General features: G+C 49.6%; 1 protein-coding gene across 1 annotated transcript in view; it reads right to left on the bottom strand.

Moving 5' to 3' along the window:
* LOC140904593 (uncharacterized) overlaps positions 1 to 17,389 on the bottom strand; it is a 261,339-nt gene that overhangs the window by 220,667 nt on the left and 23,283 nt on the right. The window contains exon 5 of the mRNA XM_073327024.1: positions 14,444 to 15,606. Coding sequence (XP_073183125.1) covers positions 14,444 to 15,606 — 1,163 coding nt within the window. The remainder of the gene's footprint in view (positions 1 to 14,443; positions 15,607 to 17,389) is intronic.

The raw sequence follows: 17,389 nt of genomic DNA on the forward strand, positions 1-17,389 counted from the left end.
AGGGTTCCTCCACCTCCTCAGTTTGAAGGTTGAGGCTTAATGCCACCCTTTTCAAAAGTTCCTGGTGGGCTTTGGTGTCCTCCTGTGGAACAGGAGGAGGAGGAGCCATGATAGCCTCATCTGGGGAGGATGAGGATGCGGGTGTAGTGCTCTGCATCCCCACCGGTGCTGTAGGTCCCACCACTCGACCCCCTTCTAACTCTAGGACTGGGGATGAGAGCTCCACTGAACCCTTTCTGGGGGGCTGAGGGCCTTTCTGAGGCTCTGACCACCGAGCGAGCCACAACCATGGGTTGCGTCGGGACCCACAGGGCCCACTGGTACCATGGCGCTGGGCAGGAAGTCTGGTGCCACTTGTTGTTGACTTCAAAGGGAGGCTGGGCTGGCATACAATCTACTGCTATCGCGGGATGAGTACGAATGGCAGCATGATGAGCGGTGCCGAGATCGAGATCCCAGTATGGAGAAGCGGAAGTACCATCTGCAGCGGCTGCTCCGCCAACGGCTCCGACAGGCAGATCCGCAATGGCAGGGTGCCAGCGACCTACACCTGGTCTGCGGGAATGGTGCTGTGGTGGGGACCTTGAACGGGAGGAAGAGCGGGAGAGGCATCGACGTCCGTACTGCAAGGGGCTTGTCACGGAGTGTGGGGGAGTCTGGGGCCTGCACCCCTCTTCCTGGGATTCACGGAGACTCTCAGCCAGCTAGTAAAACAGAAGGTTTATTGGACAACAGGAACACAGTCTAGAACAGACCTTGTGGGTACACCCAGGACCCCTTATTCAAGTCCTTCTGGGGGAGCAGGGAGCTTAGACCCCAGCCCTGCGGTTCCCTGCATTCCACCACCCAGCACCAAACGGAAACTAACTCCCCCCTTAGCAGGCTCTCTCCTCCCGCCTTTGTCCACATTCCGGGCAGAGGTGTTACCTCCCCCTCCCTTTCCTGGCTCAGGTTACAGGCTCTCAGGTCTCCCATCCCCAGAGAAACTCCCCTGCCACATTCCCAGGTCAACACTCCCCCCTCCCTGCTGCGTCACATCTCTCCCCCCTTCGAGACTGAACTGAGCGGGGTCACTCTGACCAGTGACCTGGGGAAGTTCAGGGCCCCCTCTCCGGGACAACACATCCGTTATCATGTTGGCACTTCCCTTCATGTGGACCACATCCATGTCATAATCCTGCAGGAGCAGGCTCCACCTCAGGAGTTTGGCATTGGCTCCTTTCATCTGGTGCAGCCAGTTCAGGGGAGAATGGTTGGTGTACACGGTGAAGTGTCGCCCAAAGAGATAGGGCTCTAGTTTCTTGAGGGCCCACACCATGGCCAGGCATTCCTTCTCGATGGCCGCGTAGTGTTTCTCCCAGGGTAGCAACTTCTTGCTCAGGTACACGATGGGGTGTCTCTCCCCCTTTCCATCCTCCTGCATTAACACCGCCCCCAGTCCCGTGTCTGAGGCATTGGTGAACACTATAAAAGGCTTGTCAAAGTCTGGGTTTGCCAGAACTGGGCCACTGACCAGAGCCTCCTTCAGCACCCGAAAGCCTCCTGGCACTGCTCGGTCCAGACCACCTTGTCTGGCTTCCCCTTTTTGCATAGCTCAGGGATGGGGATGGCTATGGTGCTAAAGCGGGGCACAATAGTATCCTGCCAACCCAATAAAGGCTTGGACCTGCTTTTTGGTGTGGGGAGCAGGCCAGTCTCTGATCAGCTCCACCTTAGCTGGTTCTGGCTTTAGGTGGCCGCTCCCCACCCGATTGCCCAGGTAAGATACTTCTGCCATCCCCACCTTGCACTTCTCTGCTTTTACAGTCAGCCCAGCCCCCTGGAGTCAGTCCAGCACTTGTCTATCCTGGGACACGTGGTCCTCCCAGGTCTGGCTAAAGACATAGATGTCATCAATATACGCCACGGCAAAACTCTCCATCCCCCTCAGTAGCTGGTCCACCAGGCACTGGAAGGTGGCCGGTGCTCCCTTGAGGCTGAAAGGCAGGGTCAGGAACTCATAGAGCCCCAGAGGGGTGATAAAGGCCTATTTCAGCTGGGCATCTACATCCAGCGGCACTTACCAGTAGCCCTTTGTAAGGTCCATGGTGGTAAGGTATCGAGCTCCTCCCAGCTTGTCTAGGAGCTCATCAGGCCTGGGCATGGGGTAGGCATCAGATACAGTGATGGCACTGAGCTTCCGATAGTCCACACAGAACCGGATCGACCTGTCCTTTTTGGGGACCAGGACCACTGGTGGGGCTCAAGGGCTGGCAGATGACTGGATCACCCCCAAAGCCAGCATGTCCCGGACCTCTCTTTCCAGGTCCTGAGCAGTTTTCCCTGACTCAGAAGGGGGAGCATCTTATCGGCGGGTGCAACCCTGTCTGCACCCGGGGGACAGTCAGATTAGTGCGTCCAGGCTGGTTGGAAAACTGCTGTCGGTACGGATGCAGCACCCCTCTGATCTCAGCTTGCTGGGCAGGGATTAGCTGATCTGAGAGGGGAATTGTTTCCAGGGGGGGAACCAGCTCTGGTCCCAGGGAATAGATCTACTAAAGGGTCATCTCCCTGCTCCTCCCAATGTCCACGCACGGCCAACACCACATTCCCCCTGGCATGATATGGCTTCATCATATTCACATGGTACACCTGGCGGTGGTGCGCCCCGTTCGACAGCTCCACCACATAGTTTACCTTATTTAGCTGCTTAACAACCTTGAAAAAGGGCCCTCCCAGGAGGCCTATCATTTGTTCTTTCTCACGGGCCCGCGCTGTGCGGTCATACCAGACCTTCTGCTTCTTCTGGGCTCTGGCCAGATTCTCCCTGGCCAGGCCCATGAGTTCAGCAAGTCTCTCTCGGAAGATCAGGACATACTCCACCACTGACTCTCCATTGGGAGTGGCCTTCCCTTCCCACTCGTCTCTCATCAGGTCCAGGGGGCCCCTTACCCTCCTTCCATATGACAGGTCGAAAGGCGAGAACCTGGTAGACTCCTGGGGTACCTCCCTGTACGCGAACAACAGGTGAGGTAAGTACTTGTCCCAATCCTGTGGGTGCTGGTTCATAAAGGTTTTCAGTATCATCTTTAGCATCCCATTGAACCTCTCCACCAGCCCATTGGACTGGGGGTGATAAGCTGAGGCCCAGTTGTGCTGGACCCCACATTTCTCCCATAAGCACCGGAGCAGGGCCGACATGAAGTTGGATCCTTGGTCTGTCAAGACTTCCTTGGGGAACCCCACTCGGCTGAAAATGGTCAGGAGCGCATCTGTGCCACGGTGTCTGCTTCAATGGAAGCTAAGGGCACTGCCTCAGCGTAGTGGGTGGCAAAATCTACTACCATCAGAATGTATTTCTTCCCCAACCGGGTCGTCTTGATCAGAGGTCCCACTATGTCCATGGCCACCTTCTGGAAAGGTTCCTCTATGATGTTGCCCATCTCAAAGCTACTTTCCCCTTGTCCTGGCCCTTCCCCACCCTCTGACAGAGGTCGCAGGATCAGGAATACTGCCGGAGAGTGGTAAAGACCCCCGGCCAGTAAAAGTTCTGTAGCAGCCTCTGCCGGGTGCGCCGGATTCCCTGGTGCCCTGAGAGGGGGATGTCATGGGCCAGGTACAGTAGCTTGCGGCGATACTTCTGGTGGAACACCACCCTGATCCCACAGGACTCCACTTCCCCTGGGGGAGCCCATTCTCAGTACAGGAACCCCTTCTCCCACAGGAACCTCTCCTGGCAACCTCTCCTCATGGTCTGTACCACACTGAGGTCGGCCAGGTCCCTGAGCTTCCGCAAGGAGGGATCTTTCTGCAACTCGGCCTGGAAGTCAGCAGCTGGGGAAGGGATGGGGCCCGGTTCCCTCTCATTGGCCAGGTCTGAGACCACAGCCTCTCTGAGCCATACCCCTCAGCGCTCCCTTCCCATCAGGATAGGGTCCTGCACCTCCTGTGTGGTATCCTCCCCAAGGTCAGGGTGCAGTGCCCCTCGCCGGTTCTGGCTACGGATCACAACCAGGGAGGCCTGGGGGTTCCTTGGCCAGTCCTCTACGTCCCCCCCATCAAAAACTTAGTGGGCAAATGGTGGTGCACCCCCACGTCCTTGGGGCCCTCCTTGGCCCCTCATTTCAGGTGTACCCTTGCCACAGGCACCTTAAATGGGGTCCCGCCCACCCCCATCAGGGTCAGGTAGGTGTTGGGCACCACCCGATCTGGGGCCACCACCTTGGGCTGGGCCAGTGTCACCTCTGCGCCCATATCCCAGTATCGATTGACCTTCCTCCCATCCACCTCCAGGGGAACAAGGCACTCGCTCGGCAGGGACAGCCCCGCGCCCACCCTGTAAACGGAGAACCCTGAGTCCAGAGCATCCAGCCCTCTGGAGGAGCTGGCCTGGGGTACTCTTCTCTCCTGAGCAGGTGGTAAGCTGGCAGCCCCCTTTGCCTGGGTCATCTGCCCCTCGTCCAGCTGGGTCCCTACCCAGTTAACCCTGGGTAGGCTGGGTCTGCTCAGTCTGTCCCTGAGCCTGGGGAACTAGGTCCATACGTGGCATCTCTGGCCACAGTGATAGCAGCTCAGGTCACTTTGGTCCCCTTGAGCAGGTCGGAGGGTCCCGACGCCAGGTGTTTCCTTTGGGAGGGGGTTCTCCCTATTTCCCTGCTGGGAGGTCTCATGATGACACTCTCTCTGCATTGTGGGGGGCCTGTTCTTTTGGGACTCCTCCCTGCTACCCCCTGACCGACTGTTCACAAACTTGTCAGCCAGCTGCCCTGTGGTGTGCTGTGGGTTCTCTAGCTTTTTGTCCACCAACCATAGCCTCAGGTCGGAAGGGCGCTGTTCATGCAGTTGTTCCAGTACAATTAGGTCAAGCAGGTCCTCTTTAGCTTGGGCTCCAGCTGTCCACTTGTGGGCATATCCCTGCATTCGGTTGACCAGTTGTAGGTAGGTGACCTCAGGTGTTTTACGCTGACTCTGGAACCTTTTCCGGTACATCTCGGGGGTCAGCCCAAACTCACAGAGCAGGGCCTGTTTGAACAGTTTGTAGTCCCCTGCCTCCGCCCCTGTCATTCAGCTGTACACCTCCACGGCTTTGGGGTCCAGTAAGGGGGTGAGAAACTGGAGCCTGTCTGCAGGGTCAACCCTGTGCATCTTGCAGGTATTCTCAAAGGCTGTCAGGAAGCTATCTATGTCCTCCCCCTCCTTACGCTGGGCCAGGAAGCACTTATAAAAGCTCCTTGCAGTCTTGGGTCCCCCCTCACCGCAGCCGGGGCCCCACTGCTCCTCAGCCTGGCCAGCTCCAGTTCATGTTGACGTTGCCTCTCCTTCTCCACCCACTCATGCTGACACTGCTTTTCATCATCCTCCAGCTCCCGCATTTTCATCTCCCTCTCCCATTCCAGCCACCTCCACTCCAGGGATGGGGAGCTCTGCCGGGAGGATCCCCTGCTGGCTGCCGGGGTCAAGGTGCCCTCAGTATTCGCTGGGCTTCCCCCAACCCCTCCACCAGTCATAGGTAGGAAGGGTCTTGGGATGTCCTCGGCAGCAGTCTGACCCTCCCAGCCCGGTCAGGCCCAGGGCCCACGCTGCGTTCACCGGGCGGCTTCCCTCAGGGACAGGCATCGAGTCATCCAAGCGATCCCTCTCCTCCAACTGGGCAACCAGCTGTTCCATGGTGGACCTCCCAATGCGCAGCCCCCTCTGCCTGCACAGCTCCACCAGGTCACTCTTAAGGCGTTTAGCGTACATCTCCCTGCTGGCCACTCGCAGGCCTGGGCAGCTTTCCACGGTTTCCAGGAAGAACACCTAGGGTGCCAGTCCTTTTTGAGGTCACCGCCTCTTTGCCAGGGTTGAGCTGCAGACTCCTCCGCCCCGGGACCACTCGCTGCAATTCCCCGGGGGACCCTGTTACTGCAAAAGTCCTTCTCTCTGGTCACACACTCCCAGGGGTTAACCACCCCCTGAAACCATCTCTCTCTGAATCTTCAGCACACCTGGTCCCCGTCAATCCCCCTTTGTTTTACTGCTTCCCAGTCACTTACTGCAGGAAGTGCCGTCCTCGGCGTGCAGTAGATCCCACCTCTGCCACCAGTTGTCATAGAGTGTGGGGGAGTCCAGGCCCTGCACCCCTCTTCCTGGGATTCACTGAGACTCTCAGCCAGCTAGTAAAACAGAAGGTTTATTGGACAACAGGAACACAGTCTAAAACAGAGCTTGTGGGTACACCCAGGACCCCTCAGTCAAGTCCTTCTGGGGGAACAGGGAGCTTAGACCCCAGCCCTGGGATTCCCTGCATTCCACCACCCAGCACCAAACTGAAACTAACCCCGCCCCCAGCAGGCTCTCTCCTGCAGCCTTTGTCCACATTCCCGGGCAGAGGTCTTACCTTCCCCCTTCCCCCTCCGGGCTCAGGTTACAGGCTCTCAGGTCTCCCATCCCCAGTGAAACTCCCCTGCCACATTCCCAGGTCAACACTCCCCCCTCCCTGCTGCATCACAGGGCTACAATAGCTTCTCAGAATCAGTGTCCTCTGGTGCTGTCTGCCCTGGTCCCAGTGGGGCATGCGCTGATCATGAGGTCTGCGTTCCCTCGAGGCGCAGTGGTGCCTGGAACCCCTGCTGCTCAGCACTGAGCCAGACAACTTGGTGGGGATCGATGGGGACCAGCGTGGGCTGCGAGTGGGATGGTCACTGTGTGGAGAACAGCGTCGGGAACCTTCCCTCGACTGTGAGCGGTAACATCTGGGCAGCGACTGTGGAGGTCCAAGCGCTGGCTTGTCTCTGGATCGGGGAGCCACTGGTTTCGGTACAACCAGTACCGGTAGACACAAAACGTCTCGAGCCGCCTGCAGGGCCTCTGGCGTGGATGGCACCCGAATGTGGCCACTGGTGTCCAGGGAGATCACCTCGGAGTGGGCTGGGCTACTCTGCTTGACTTGAGTTGGAGGCCGCGAGGCTGATGGGGATCAAGAGCTGCCCAATTCAGGTCTAGTCCCTCCCGCAGCCTTACCCTGGTGCCTAGGTGGGGGAAGACCTCTTCTTCACCTTCTTAGAGTTCCCCGTAGACGGGGAGGAGGGCCAACTGGTGGAGGGCACCACTGGGTCACCACGCACTGATGCCATGGTGCTCGGTGCCGACTCGGAGTGGTGCAGCAGTGTCAGGGTCAGGGCTCAGAGCCATATGTCCCTCTCTTTCTTGGTCCGAGGCTTAAAGGATCTGGAAATTTTGCAGCGGTGGCTGAGGTGGGTTTTTCCCAGACTGCGTAAACAGTCTGCATGAGGATCACTCATGGGCATAGGCCCTTTGACAAGTGTTGCACGACTTAAACCCAAGGGCGTGGGGCATGCCCTGATCTGGGCACACTTAACCATCCTAACTATGCTAATGCTACATTTTTTTTGGTAACTACAGGTACTAACTTTGAACTCAGCGAAGTCCAAAGAGGGAAAGCTGCAGCAGAGCTGTTCTGAAGCACCTTCACTAGTGGCAAGAAGGAACTGAGGGCAGGAGGAGTGCGCAGCACCCCTTATACCGTCCCATGGTGGCACCATTCCAGGGGTCGCTATGGACGCTCCCCTACGGGTACTGCTAAGGGAAAAAAATCCAGCACAGGTGCACGTGGCGAGCACACACACCTATTGTGGCATGCATATGAGCAATCACTTGAAGAATATTTAATGTTATAAATAAATGAGTCTAAACCTGAGCTTCCTGTTTTCAAACTGGTTTTCCCGACTCAGTTCTCAATTCTCTTCTATAAAAGCCTCCAGGATGTCTGCCCACCCCAGCAGAAATGGTAAGGAGAAAGCCCCTCAGTGCTGCTCTTAATTGAAGGTGGATTGTTCATTGGCAGGGGAGTTGGTTTGTTTGCTGCTCAGAAAGCTGCCAGGAAAGGTGTCTGGACACCAGAACTCCCTGCTTCTTCCAGCATCCCCCTGGCTCCTTCCCTGCCCCAGTCACTGCTGGTCCTACAGGCACTTAGCCACAAGCCTTTCACAGCATTCTCTGACATGCTGCCAACTGCGCTGTCTCAATCTAAAAGTCCTGATTTTGCGCTTCAGAGAGGGCAGATAGTTGGCTCCCTGCTTCAGCTTTTTCTAAAGGAAATCCCAGAGAAAAGAGACTGGAGCAAATTGATTTCTGGAAACCCTCCCACCCATCTAACACACACAGAGACTTTTCTAAGACATTAACTTTTCCTTCTCTTTATGACTCTTTAATGCAGCTGGAAATATCAGTTGCTGGAGATCCTTTCCACAGAGAACACAATCACAGTGCACTGAGAAAGCTAGGGGCTGCAAGGTTGTCATAGGTGAGTAGTTAAGGGGATGCACTAAAAATCCCCCCCTCTCCACCCCGAAGAAGCTTTGAATCTTGATGACTGTGATGCTTTAATTCCACTGCCTCAGCATCCTCAACCCCCATGGAAGGCCAGTGTAGAGTCATTACATCCCTGTTCATATTTCAGACCCCAGCTGGTGCAGCAGCCCTGCCCAGCAACTCACCATCTGCCCCATGAGAACCAGCTGGTGGGCTGCAGAGGTGCTCAGAGTGGCAGTCGCAGCTGTTGGTAGCTAATCCCCACATAAGACTTGGGGGAAGGAGCTGGGGATCACTTGTTATTTCTTCCATACATCGAGTCTCATTGTGTTTGAACACATTTCACTCTAAAACTGATTTAAATTTAGAGCCCCTTCCCCCATTTCTGCTTTGTAAGTGCCTCATTCCTGTACATAAAACATAAGAACAGCCGTACTGGGTCAGGCCACTGAGAACAACTTAGGTCCATCCTCTTTGGAACCCCCCTTCAGGTAGTTGAAGACTGCTATCAAATCCCCCCTCACTCTTCTTTTCTGCAGACTAAACAAGCCCAGTTTCTAGGGGCTCCTTGGAAATCATGCACCCCAGTCCCCTAATCATTTTCATCTGCAGGACTCTCACTAATTTGTCCACATCCTTTCTGTAGCAGGAGGCCCAAAACTGGACGCAGTACTCCAGATGAGGCCTCAGAAGTGCAAAATAGAGTGGAATAATCACTTCTCTTGATTGGCTGGCAACACTCCTACTAATACAGTCCCATATGCCATTAGCCTTCTTGGCAACAAGGGCACACTGCTGATTCATATCCAGCTTCTCATCCACTGTAATCCCCAGATCCTTTTCTGCAGAACTGATGCTTAGCCAGTCGATCCCCAACCTGTAGCAGTGCATGGGATTCTTCTGTCCTAAGTGCAGGGCTCTACTCTTCTTCTTGAACTTATTCAGATTTCTTTTGGCCCAATCCTGCAATTTGTCTAGATCACTCTGGACCCAATCCCTACCCTCCAGCACTTGGATTCTTGACATGCTTTCACAGAGGGAAGAACACATGTTCCATGATTTCATAGGGCAGAGTTTTAGGGCTATTCTGATTCACGGAACTATGCTACAGGGTGCTTTCCTTGTGTGAATTTGACAGGTGGATCAACATAGGTGAACAACGTGACTCTTCTCAGGCTGCTGAGGGCTGTGAGTCTCCTTGTTGCCACCTGCCACTAGTAACAGGGATTTTTGCATTTGGCAGCTGGATGTTAATGACCAAACTCACTCAGCATGTCAAAGCGGCAAAGAGTCCTGTGGCACCTTATAGACTAACAGACGTCTTGAAGCATAAGCTTTCGTGGGTGAATACCCACTTTGTCGGATGCTCCAATACATCTGTTAGTCTGGATCTGTAAAAGCGGCAAAGAGTCCTGTGGCATCTTATAGACTAACATGGCTATCCCTCTGATACTCAGCCTGTCAGGCACTCGAGCACCTTCCTCTGAGCTACAGCAGCCCTGCCAGTTGCCAACAGAGGCACCCTAGCTCCTGAGTTCCTTATATGTGTCCCCCTCTGGCATCCAGCCCCGATCACCAGATACTCAGAGAAATCCCAGATCCTAGCTTCCTAAAGGAATGGTATATCCCAGGTTACCAGTTTTACTGCAGACCACTTCTACTGCATCACACACAGCACTTGAGTACAGTTATTGAACAAACAGAAATTTATTTAACAAGGGATAGAGATTTAAACAGAAACAAATGTGACTGATGGAAACCAACCATTACCAACAAAACACAACCTACACTTTTTAATAGATACTTTTCCATCTAAGTAGATTCTCACCTCACTTCAGTCTATTGCAGTGATTGCTAGTTTCTAGGAGCCAGGGCCCTGCCTTACATGAAGCACAACTGGTTGTTAGGGATCTCCTTTGTGAATGGACCCAGAGTGTTTTTCTCCGCCCTGTTATAAACTGAATCAGTCTTTTGTCTTTATTCACAGAAAGGACGATCTCCTCATTGTCATTTTCACTTCCACAGGATTTCAATGTCTATAGTTTGTCTTTGATAGTTTTCTATTGGCTTTTCTGGGTTGGTGCAAAGGTTGACAATGGAGCAATACATCACATAACTGGTTAGCAAGGGACTAGTGACAATTCCCTCCCCCTGGAATGGGCTGTCCCCATAAAGACCTATGACTGGGGTGATTCACTTTCATGAAAATACCATATGGGCATAATTTTCCATGTACTTACATTACTCTTAAATATGACTCGTACACATCTAGCAGTGATTAGGAGTAACAATAATTTACAAACTTTCAGTAGAGTTCTCAGTGGTATGCTTCCTGGATAAATATCATAAAATCAGTGTACTAGCTGTGGCAAGTTTGTCAGGACTGAGACAGAAGTTGCTTGTGAATAACAGTGACCCCTTTGCTAATTGGCACCAATGAGCTTTTGTCACACATGCACTGAGCTACACAGTCACACCCTGATATAAAGGCAAGCACAAAAAATAGAGAAAGGAACAATAAGATACTAAAATGGCAATGGTTGCAACTCTCCTTTTCCTTGATATTAATGGTTGACAATTGCAGCTTTCCTACCTGCTGGACACATCCTATGACAGATGCCATGTCTTTCCTTTGCAAATTAGAGAAGTGGGGAAGTCAGTGACCCTTACAGTGTAAGTGGATAAAAGGTTAGACAACTTGTCTCCTCCAGTAGTTTTCTTTTTAATAGAAATTGACTCTGAAGCTAAGCAAAATAAGTTCTATTTGAAATACAAAAAATTAAAATCTATACTGAGCCAATATTCTTATACACTCTTTCTCAAACACTTTCTCCCACCCCAACCTTTGGAGTGAGGTTTTCTACCAGAACTCATTACACTACAGAGGGTAAATTAAATCAAATTAACTTCAAGATTAGCCATCATTTGCTGTAAGACTAACAAAACAAAAAACAAGACAACTTTCAGTTTCCCAAAATAATTCAGATTATCACACAATTAGTCTCTTACTCTTTAATAACTTTACCTATAATTTCATTGTCATTGGAAACAACAACATATTCAAAGACCACAAATTCTCATCATATATGTTCATTTTCTTTTAATCCCCATTTGCCAACAACTGAATCTTGGATCAAGTTGTGGTTTGTCCCAGCATAGGTCCCAACCACTTCCGTGAGTTCATATATCTCTGGGTCTTCTGCCATGTGTGTTGGTGGAAGGGGTCTCCTATGTGGGAATGTTTGCATCACGAGGAAAAAAAAAATCTCTCTTTTCACACTTTTTAATCTTTCAAAGTAGGAGGAGGTAGAGGAGAAGGGATGTAAATGCATAAAACACAAGAGAAAACTGTCTGGTCTACACTAAAGACATTTATCAGTAAACGTATATTGCTCAGGAGTGTTTAAAAGCCACACCACTGAGCAACATAGTAACACAGTCCAAACCCTCTGTGTAGATAGCGCTACATCAGGAGGAGAGGTTTCAGAGTAGCAGCCGTGTTAGTTTGTATTTGCAAGAAGAAAAGGAGGACTTGTGGCACCTTAGAGACTAACCAATTTATTTGAGCATAAGCTTTCGAGAGCTACAGCTCACTTCATCGGATGCATTCAGTGTGTGTGTGTGTGTGTGGGGGGAATGACAAACAAACCCCCCCCCCCCAAACCAATAAATGCATCCGATGAAGTGAGCTGTAGCTCACAAAAGCTTATGCTCAAATAAATTGGTTAGTCTCTAAGGTGCCGCAAGTCCTCCTTTTCTTTTTATCAGGAGGAGAGCTTCTCCTGCCAACATAGTTGCTGCTGCTTGCGAGAGCTGGTCTAATGAAGTCCAGCTTGAGAGATCTCTCCCATTGGCTTCAAGCATTTGTAATAGCATGCTACAGCAGCACAGCGACATTGCTGCAGCTGCGCCAACATCAGCTTTATTGTGTAGCCATAATGTCAGACACAAACTATGGAATCAGGACTCAACATGCGAGTACCCGGAAGCCTGAAATTCGAGCCTGACAGATTCATTGCCTCATTGGTTACCATCATTTCTACAGCCTGAAAGTCCTTTTTACCCAATCAGGCAGCTAGTTTGGGATCCACGGGGAAGGAATGTCTTATGAAGCACTCTCTCTTTGCATCCCACCAGTGAATGATGATTGTTCTCAGTCTAACCCTGGTATCCTCTGGAACTGTAATCAATGACACTGCACTAGCAAGTAGAGTTGTACAAACAATTTTCCTTGGGTCATTGGTCACCATAGCTTCCTTTACTGGGGTGGAAACCAAGAACTGACTGTGTACTCTTTCAACCCAATTCTTTCCAAATTCTTGGCCTTGGTTAGGGTAAATTTACACTTCTCTGAAGTAGAATCCTTTATAAAACCACTCAAAATCTCAACAGGGTTAGTGAGGAATGGCTTCCCAAAACATGCCCAGCTTTTCTTTAATTTCATGGAACAGTTCCAGGCAAGGGACTGGATACAGGGCTGGATCAGAATCTCTGTTAGTTACCAGAGCTGGAGTTTCCATTAAAAACTAGCTATTTTTCTGCAGCTATTAGATTTCCAAAACTGATTTCATTTTATACACATTTTTAGTACCCACAAAGGATAAATACAACAAAAACCCCACTTCTATTTCCTCAACATCTGCATCATGAAGGGCAGCATCTCCCATAATATAGGATTAGCTAGGAGAGATCTTCTGTAGGCCCTGGGTTACAGATGATTTGGGAACCAAATACGTGGCCATTTTACCTAGTTCAAAATCACTTACCATGGAATTCTCTCCCCAGATCATCAGAGACAATATAGACAAACAATCGAATTACACTGTGATCATATGCACTTCTTCCAATTAGCTGGGGTTCTGCTGTTATTCACCATTTCTGAGTGGAGATTTTAAATCACTGCTGTTCCTTTGTTAGCATGTCCAGTAAATTGGAGCATTCTCCCCTGTTGACAGAACTGCACTTGAGCTTTCTCCATGTCATCATGGAGGGATGGGGAAAAAGCAAAGCTGAAGTGAGAAATGATTACTTTAACAAGTGGTCATTTGTCTTAAATTCTCCAATAAATCTGAGCTATAGCCTATCAAACTGAACTAATATCTGATTGGGTGACCAAACAGCCTTCAGGAAAGATAGAAACCCACATCACAGAGAGATAGAATACATGACAATGAAAGTGTCAAGTGAAATTTCAGAGCAGGTTACATATGATTATTCAGAATCAGGACAAGAGATTCTCCGATCACATTCTCCTCTGATCCATTCAAACACTGTCTCAATAGTCAGTTATGTTATTTACAAATTTTGTACTATCCTAGCATCCAAATAATGGGCGGGCGGGGAGGGGGGACAGCCACATTGCCAGAAGTGGCTTTACCAACAGGTGGACCTGGCAATTTAAACTCCAAATGATTATACTGTTTTTGGGATCCATTTGAATTCCCCTCCCAGGTCTTTGACACTTTCATCTCCAGTCATAGCGACTCTGATATAGGATTAAAGAAGTCAAAGCATCATCTCCAAGCACAGACAGCCGAGAACTCTTCCTCACATGACACTTTGAGAAGTGGATGGATAGAATGTAACGAAGATAAACTCTGCATGGCTCAGACAAAAGGTAACCGTTCTGCAGTGATGGGGAAGGAGGGAGTCTCTGAGTCTCCCCATCTCCTTGCAGTGTCACAGAGGCTGAAATGACACTTTCCCCCCATCCCTGCTCCTCTTTATTTAAATATAATCTGAAAAGTTCCCAATATATCTGCTCTTCAGCAGAACCCAGAGCAATGTGAGAACAACTGGCAATGATACAATTTGTATAATTGGTGACTCTAACAATAACTGCAACAGGAGGAATGGTATAAATGTGATGCTTCCTGGTTCCCTGGTAGGAAGGGCAGACTTGAATTACTCATGGGACAACTGAGTTGATAGAAAGAACCAATGTGTCAACGTCAAAGCAGGGCGAACTACAAAAGGCAAAAATGGACTACTCATCTGGACAAGCTGAGGGATAACGGTGCTGCAAACAGTTCAAACAGCTTTAAAAGTTACTATTTGGGAATCAGCAAAAGTATTAAAGAAAAAAAAAGTATGGATAGACCTAGAGGTTTTTATGGTGTTGATCTCCCTTGCAGATTCTCTGATGGCTAACATGGGCTGAGTGCCAAGAGAAGGTTTTCCCACACTCACGGCATTCATAGGGCCTCTCCCCAGTGTGGATTCTCTGATGTTCAGAAAAGGCTAAATTGCTAGTGAAGCTTTCCCCACACTCACTGCATTCATAGGGCCTCGCTCCTGTGTGGATTCTCTGATGCCTAATAACGTGTGAACTGTGTTTGAAGGTTTTCCCACACTCACAGCATTCATAGGGCCTCTCCCCTGTGTGGATTCTCTGATGTCTAATAAGTGTAGAGCTGCGACTGAAGGTTTTCCCACACTCACGGCATTCATAGGGTCTCACACCAGTGTGGATTTTCTGATGTTCAGAAAGGGCTGAGCTGGTAGTGAAGGTTTTCCCACACTCACGGCATTCATAGGGCCTCTCGCCTGTGTGGATTCTCTGATGTTGAAAAAGGGCTGAGTTGGTAATGAAGCTTTTCCCACACTCCCGGCATTCATAGGGCCTCTCCCCGGTGTGGATTCTCTGATGTTCAGAAAGGGCTGAGTTGGTAATGAAGCTTTTCCCACACTCCCTGCATTCATAGGGCCTCTCCCCGGTGTGGATTCTCTGATGTTCAGAAAGGGCTGAGCTCGTAGCGAAGGTTTTCCCACACTCACGGCATTTATAGGGCCTCTCACCCGTGTGGATTCTCTGATGCCTAATAAGATGCGAACTGTGATTGAAGGTATTCCCACACTCACTGCACTCATAGGGCCTCTCCCCTGTGTGGATTCTCTGATGCCTAATAAGGGCCGAGCTGTGACTGAAGGTTTTCCCACACTCACGGCATTCACAGGGTTTCTTACTTGTGTGGCTTCTCTGATGGTTTATAAGGGCTGAGTCGTGTTGTAAGTTTTTCCCACACTCAGTGCATGTATTGTTTCTCTTTCCCCTGAGGATTTCCTGTTGTGTTGTGTTTTCCTTGAGGCCCTTCTGAGTTCCCTGACACGAAATTAATTTTCCCACTTTCTCCCCTGGTTGGTTTCCCTGCTTTCTTTCTGGTCTCTGCTGAATCTCACAGGATTTTCCCTGCTCATGACTCCTGGACACATTCCTTTCCGATCTTTGTGATAGTGCTCTGTCTTTATCCACTTGCTCAAGATTTTCCTGCTGAGAATTCTGCTCTTCTTTCTCACATACCATTGCATCACCTGCTGTGATAGAAACAGAAACTTCAAACAGGGACGGAAAGGGGAAGGCCAAACCAAAACAAGGACTGGAAAGAAGTCAAGTAAAAATCAGGAACACAACTCCCCCAAACTCTTCCCCCAAATGGAGTAGTAGGATTTTATGTTTATATTTTATATAATTTAGAATGAAGGATAAAGAATAAGAATGTTGCATGTATTAAATGCATTGGTGTATGATCTGATCATACCCTGTCAGCCACCCTTTTTGAATAACAGAAAGGAATGGCCTAATGGGCCAACAGATAGAGATACATCAGCCAGAATCTGTGTTTGGACTGATTTCAAGGCAGTAACAGACCTTTGAGGGTCACCAATTTGTTGTAGATTTAGCATTTTTAAATAAGTAAAAGAATGCCATGATTGTTTTCTTTTGCATTGCAATTTGATATTCCTGTTTAAAAGTGTGTGTAAATTAATTCTATTTTGTGTGTGAATGAGGAATATATGTGTTAAGAGGTAAGTGTGAAGGCCATCACTGAACCAGATGTACGAGGGAGGAACCGGAGACAGACGCAAGGGCACCAGAAGGCTGCAATTCGCCCCTAGTGAAAAGTCAGAGGAGGGAAGATTGATGACTCTAAAGATGAGACAGGCCCCTATCAATGGGGACAAGACAGCTGTGATCAAAACCAGCATGGGATAACTCCCTGAGGGACTTGATGAAAGAACAAGATAAAGGATGAGAAGAACAATTTAAGAAAATAAGCACTCATCAAACAACAATTGATTACAGCAAGACAGTGCAAAACTCATTGGTCTCAATGAAGGAAAATCAGTATATAAACAGGGGGCCTTGCCATGAAACTTTGGGTTAGTCCTGCCAAGACTTGTCTGGAGCATCATGTCATGACCAACAGAAGCCGGCTCCTCCCTACCCGTGATCAACCTTGCTGGCTGCTAGATTGTTCCAGATTCTGGACTGGTTACTACAACACACACAAACACACTGTCCCGCCAGTCGATGGTGTGACTGAATGCATACACTAATTGTTGTATCTTCAATAAACACAGCATATTGCCTTCTCCCCAGAAAATGATCCTGTGTGCTTCTTATAAGCATAACATTTTTGGTGGAGAATTGCAAAAGGGTGAAGACATACACTGTGATTGTTGAACATACTGCTAAATATTGCTAAAAGGTATACCTTACATATAAAGTGATCAATCATTCAGGTGTGCACTCCCCTAGTCATAGAAGATCCAGGCGATAGGGGGAGGATTAGAGTTCTAGCTCTCACCTATCTGTTGGGGAAAACTATACAGATAAGATATATAAAAACTGTCTTGGTATATATACCCCCGGCATGGTTGGTGAGTCCTATGGGCCCATGATGTCTGGGCACCAGTAATATTCCTGGCCCAGGGCCTGAGTCCTGCAATGTTTGGGGCCGTGTCTCTCCCTCAGCCCTATCTTCTGCCACTGGGTCCCTCCCTGTAGAGCTGATCAAGGAAATTGTTTTTAATTGTTCACTTTATTAATATAACTTCATAAGTAAAGTTTTATGAATGAAACTACATTCATTCACAAAACCAGGTACCCCAATAATTGGCTAATTGAGTTTCACTTTCAATCCAATTGCTGCTTAAATCACTGAAACTTACACTGCTTCAACATTGTAACTTCTGTTCACTGTTTGCCATTCCTTACACTCGTCCATGTTGGGTCCCAAACTCCATTTTAAAATGCTCACTTCATTTTTGCAAAACTCTGCTGTAATGTTATTAGTTTAGTTTAGATGTGTGAATG

This window comes from Lepidochelys kempii, unplaced genomic scaffold (genome assembly GCF_965140265.1).
Source record: "Lepidochelys kempii isolate rLepKem1 unplaced genomic scaffold, rLepKem1.hap2 scaffold_37, whole genome shotgun sequence".
Lineage (NCBI taxonomy): Eukaryota > Metazoa > Chordata > Testudines > Cheloniidae > Lepidochelys > Lepidochelys kempii.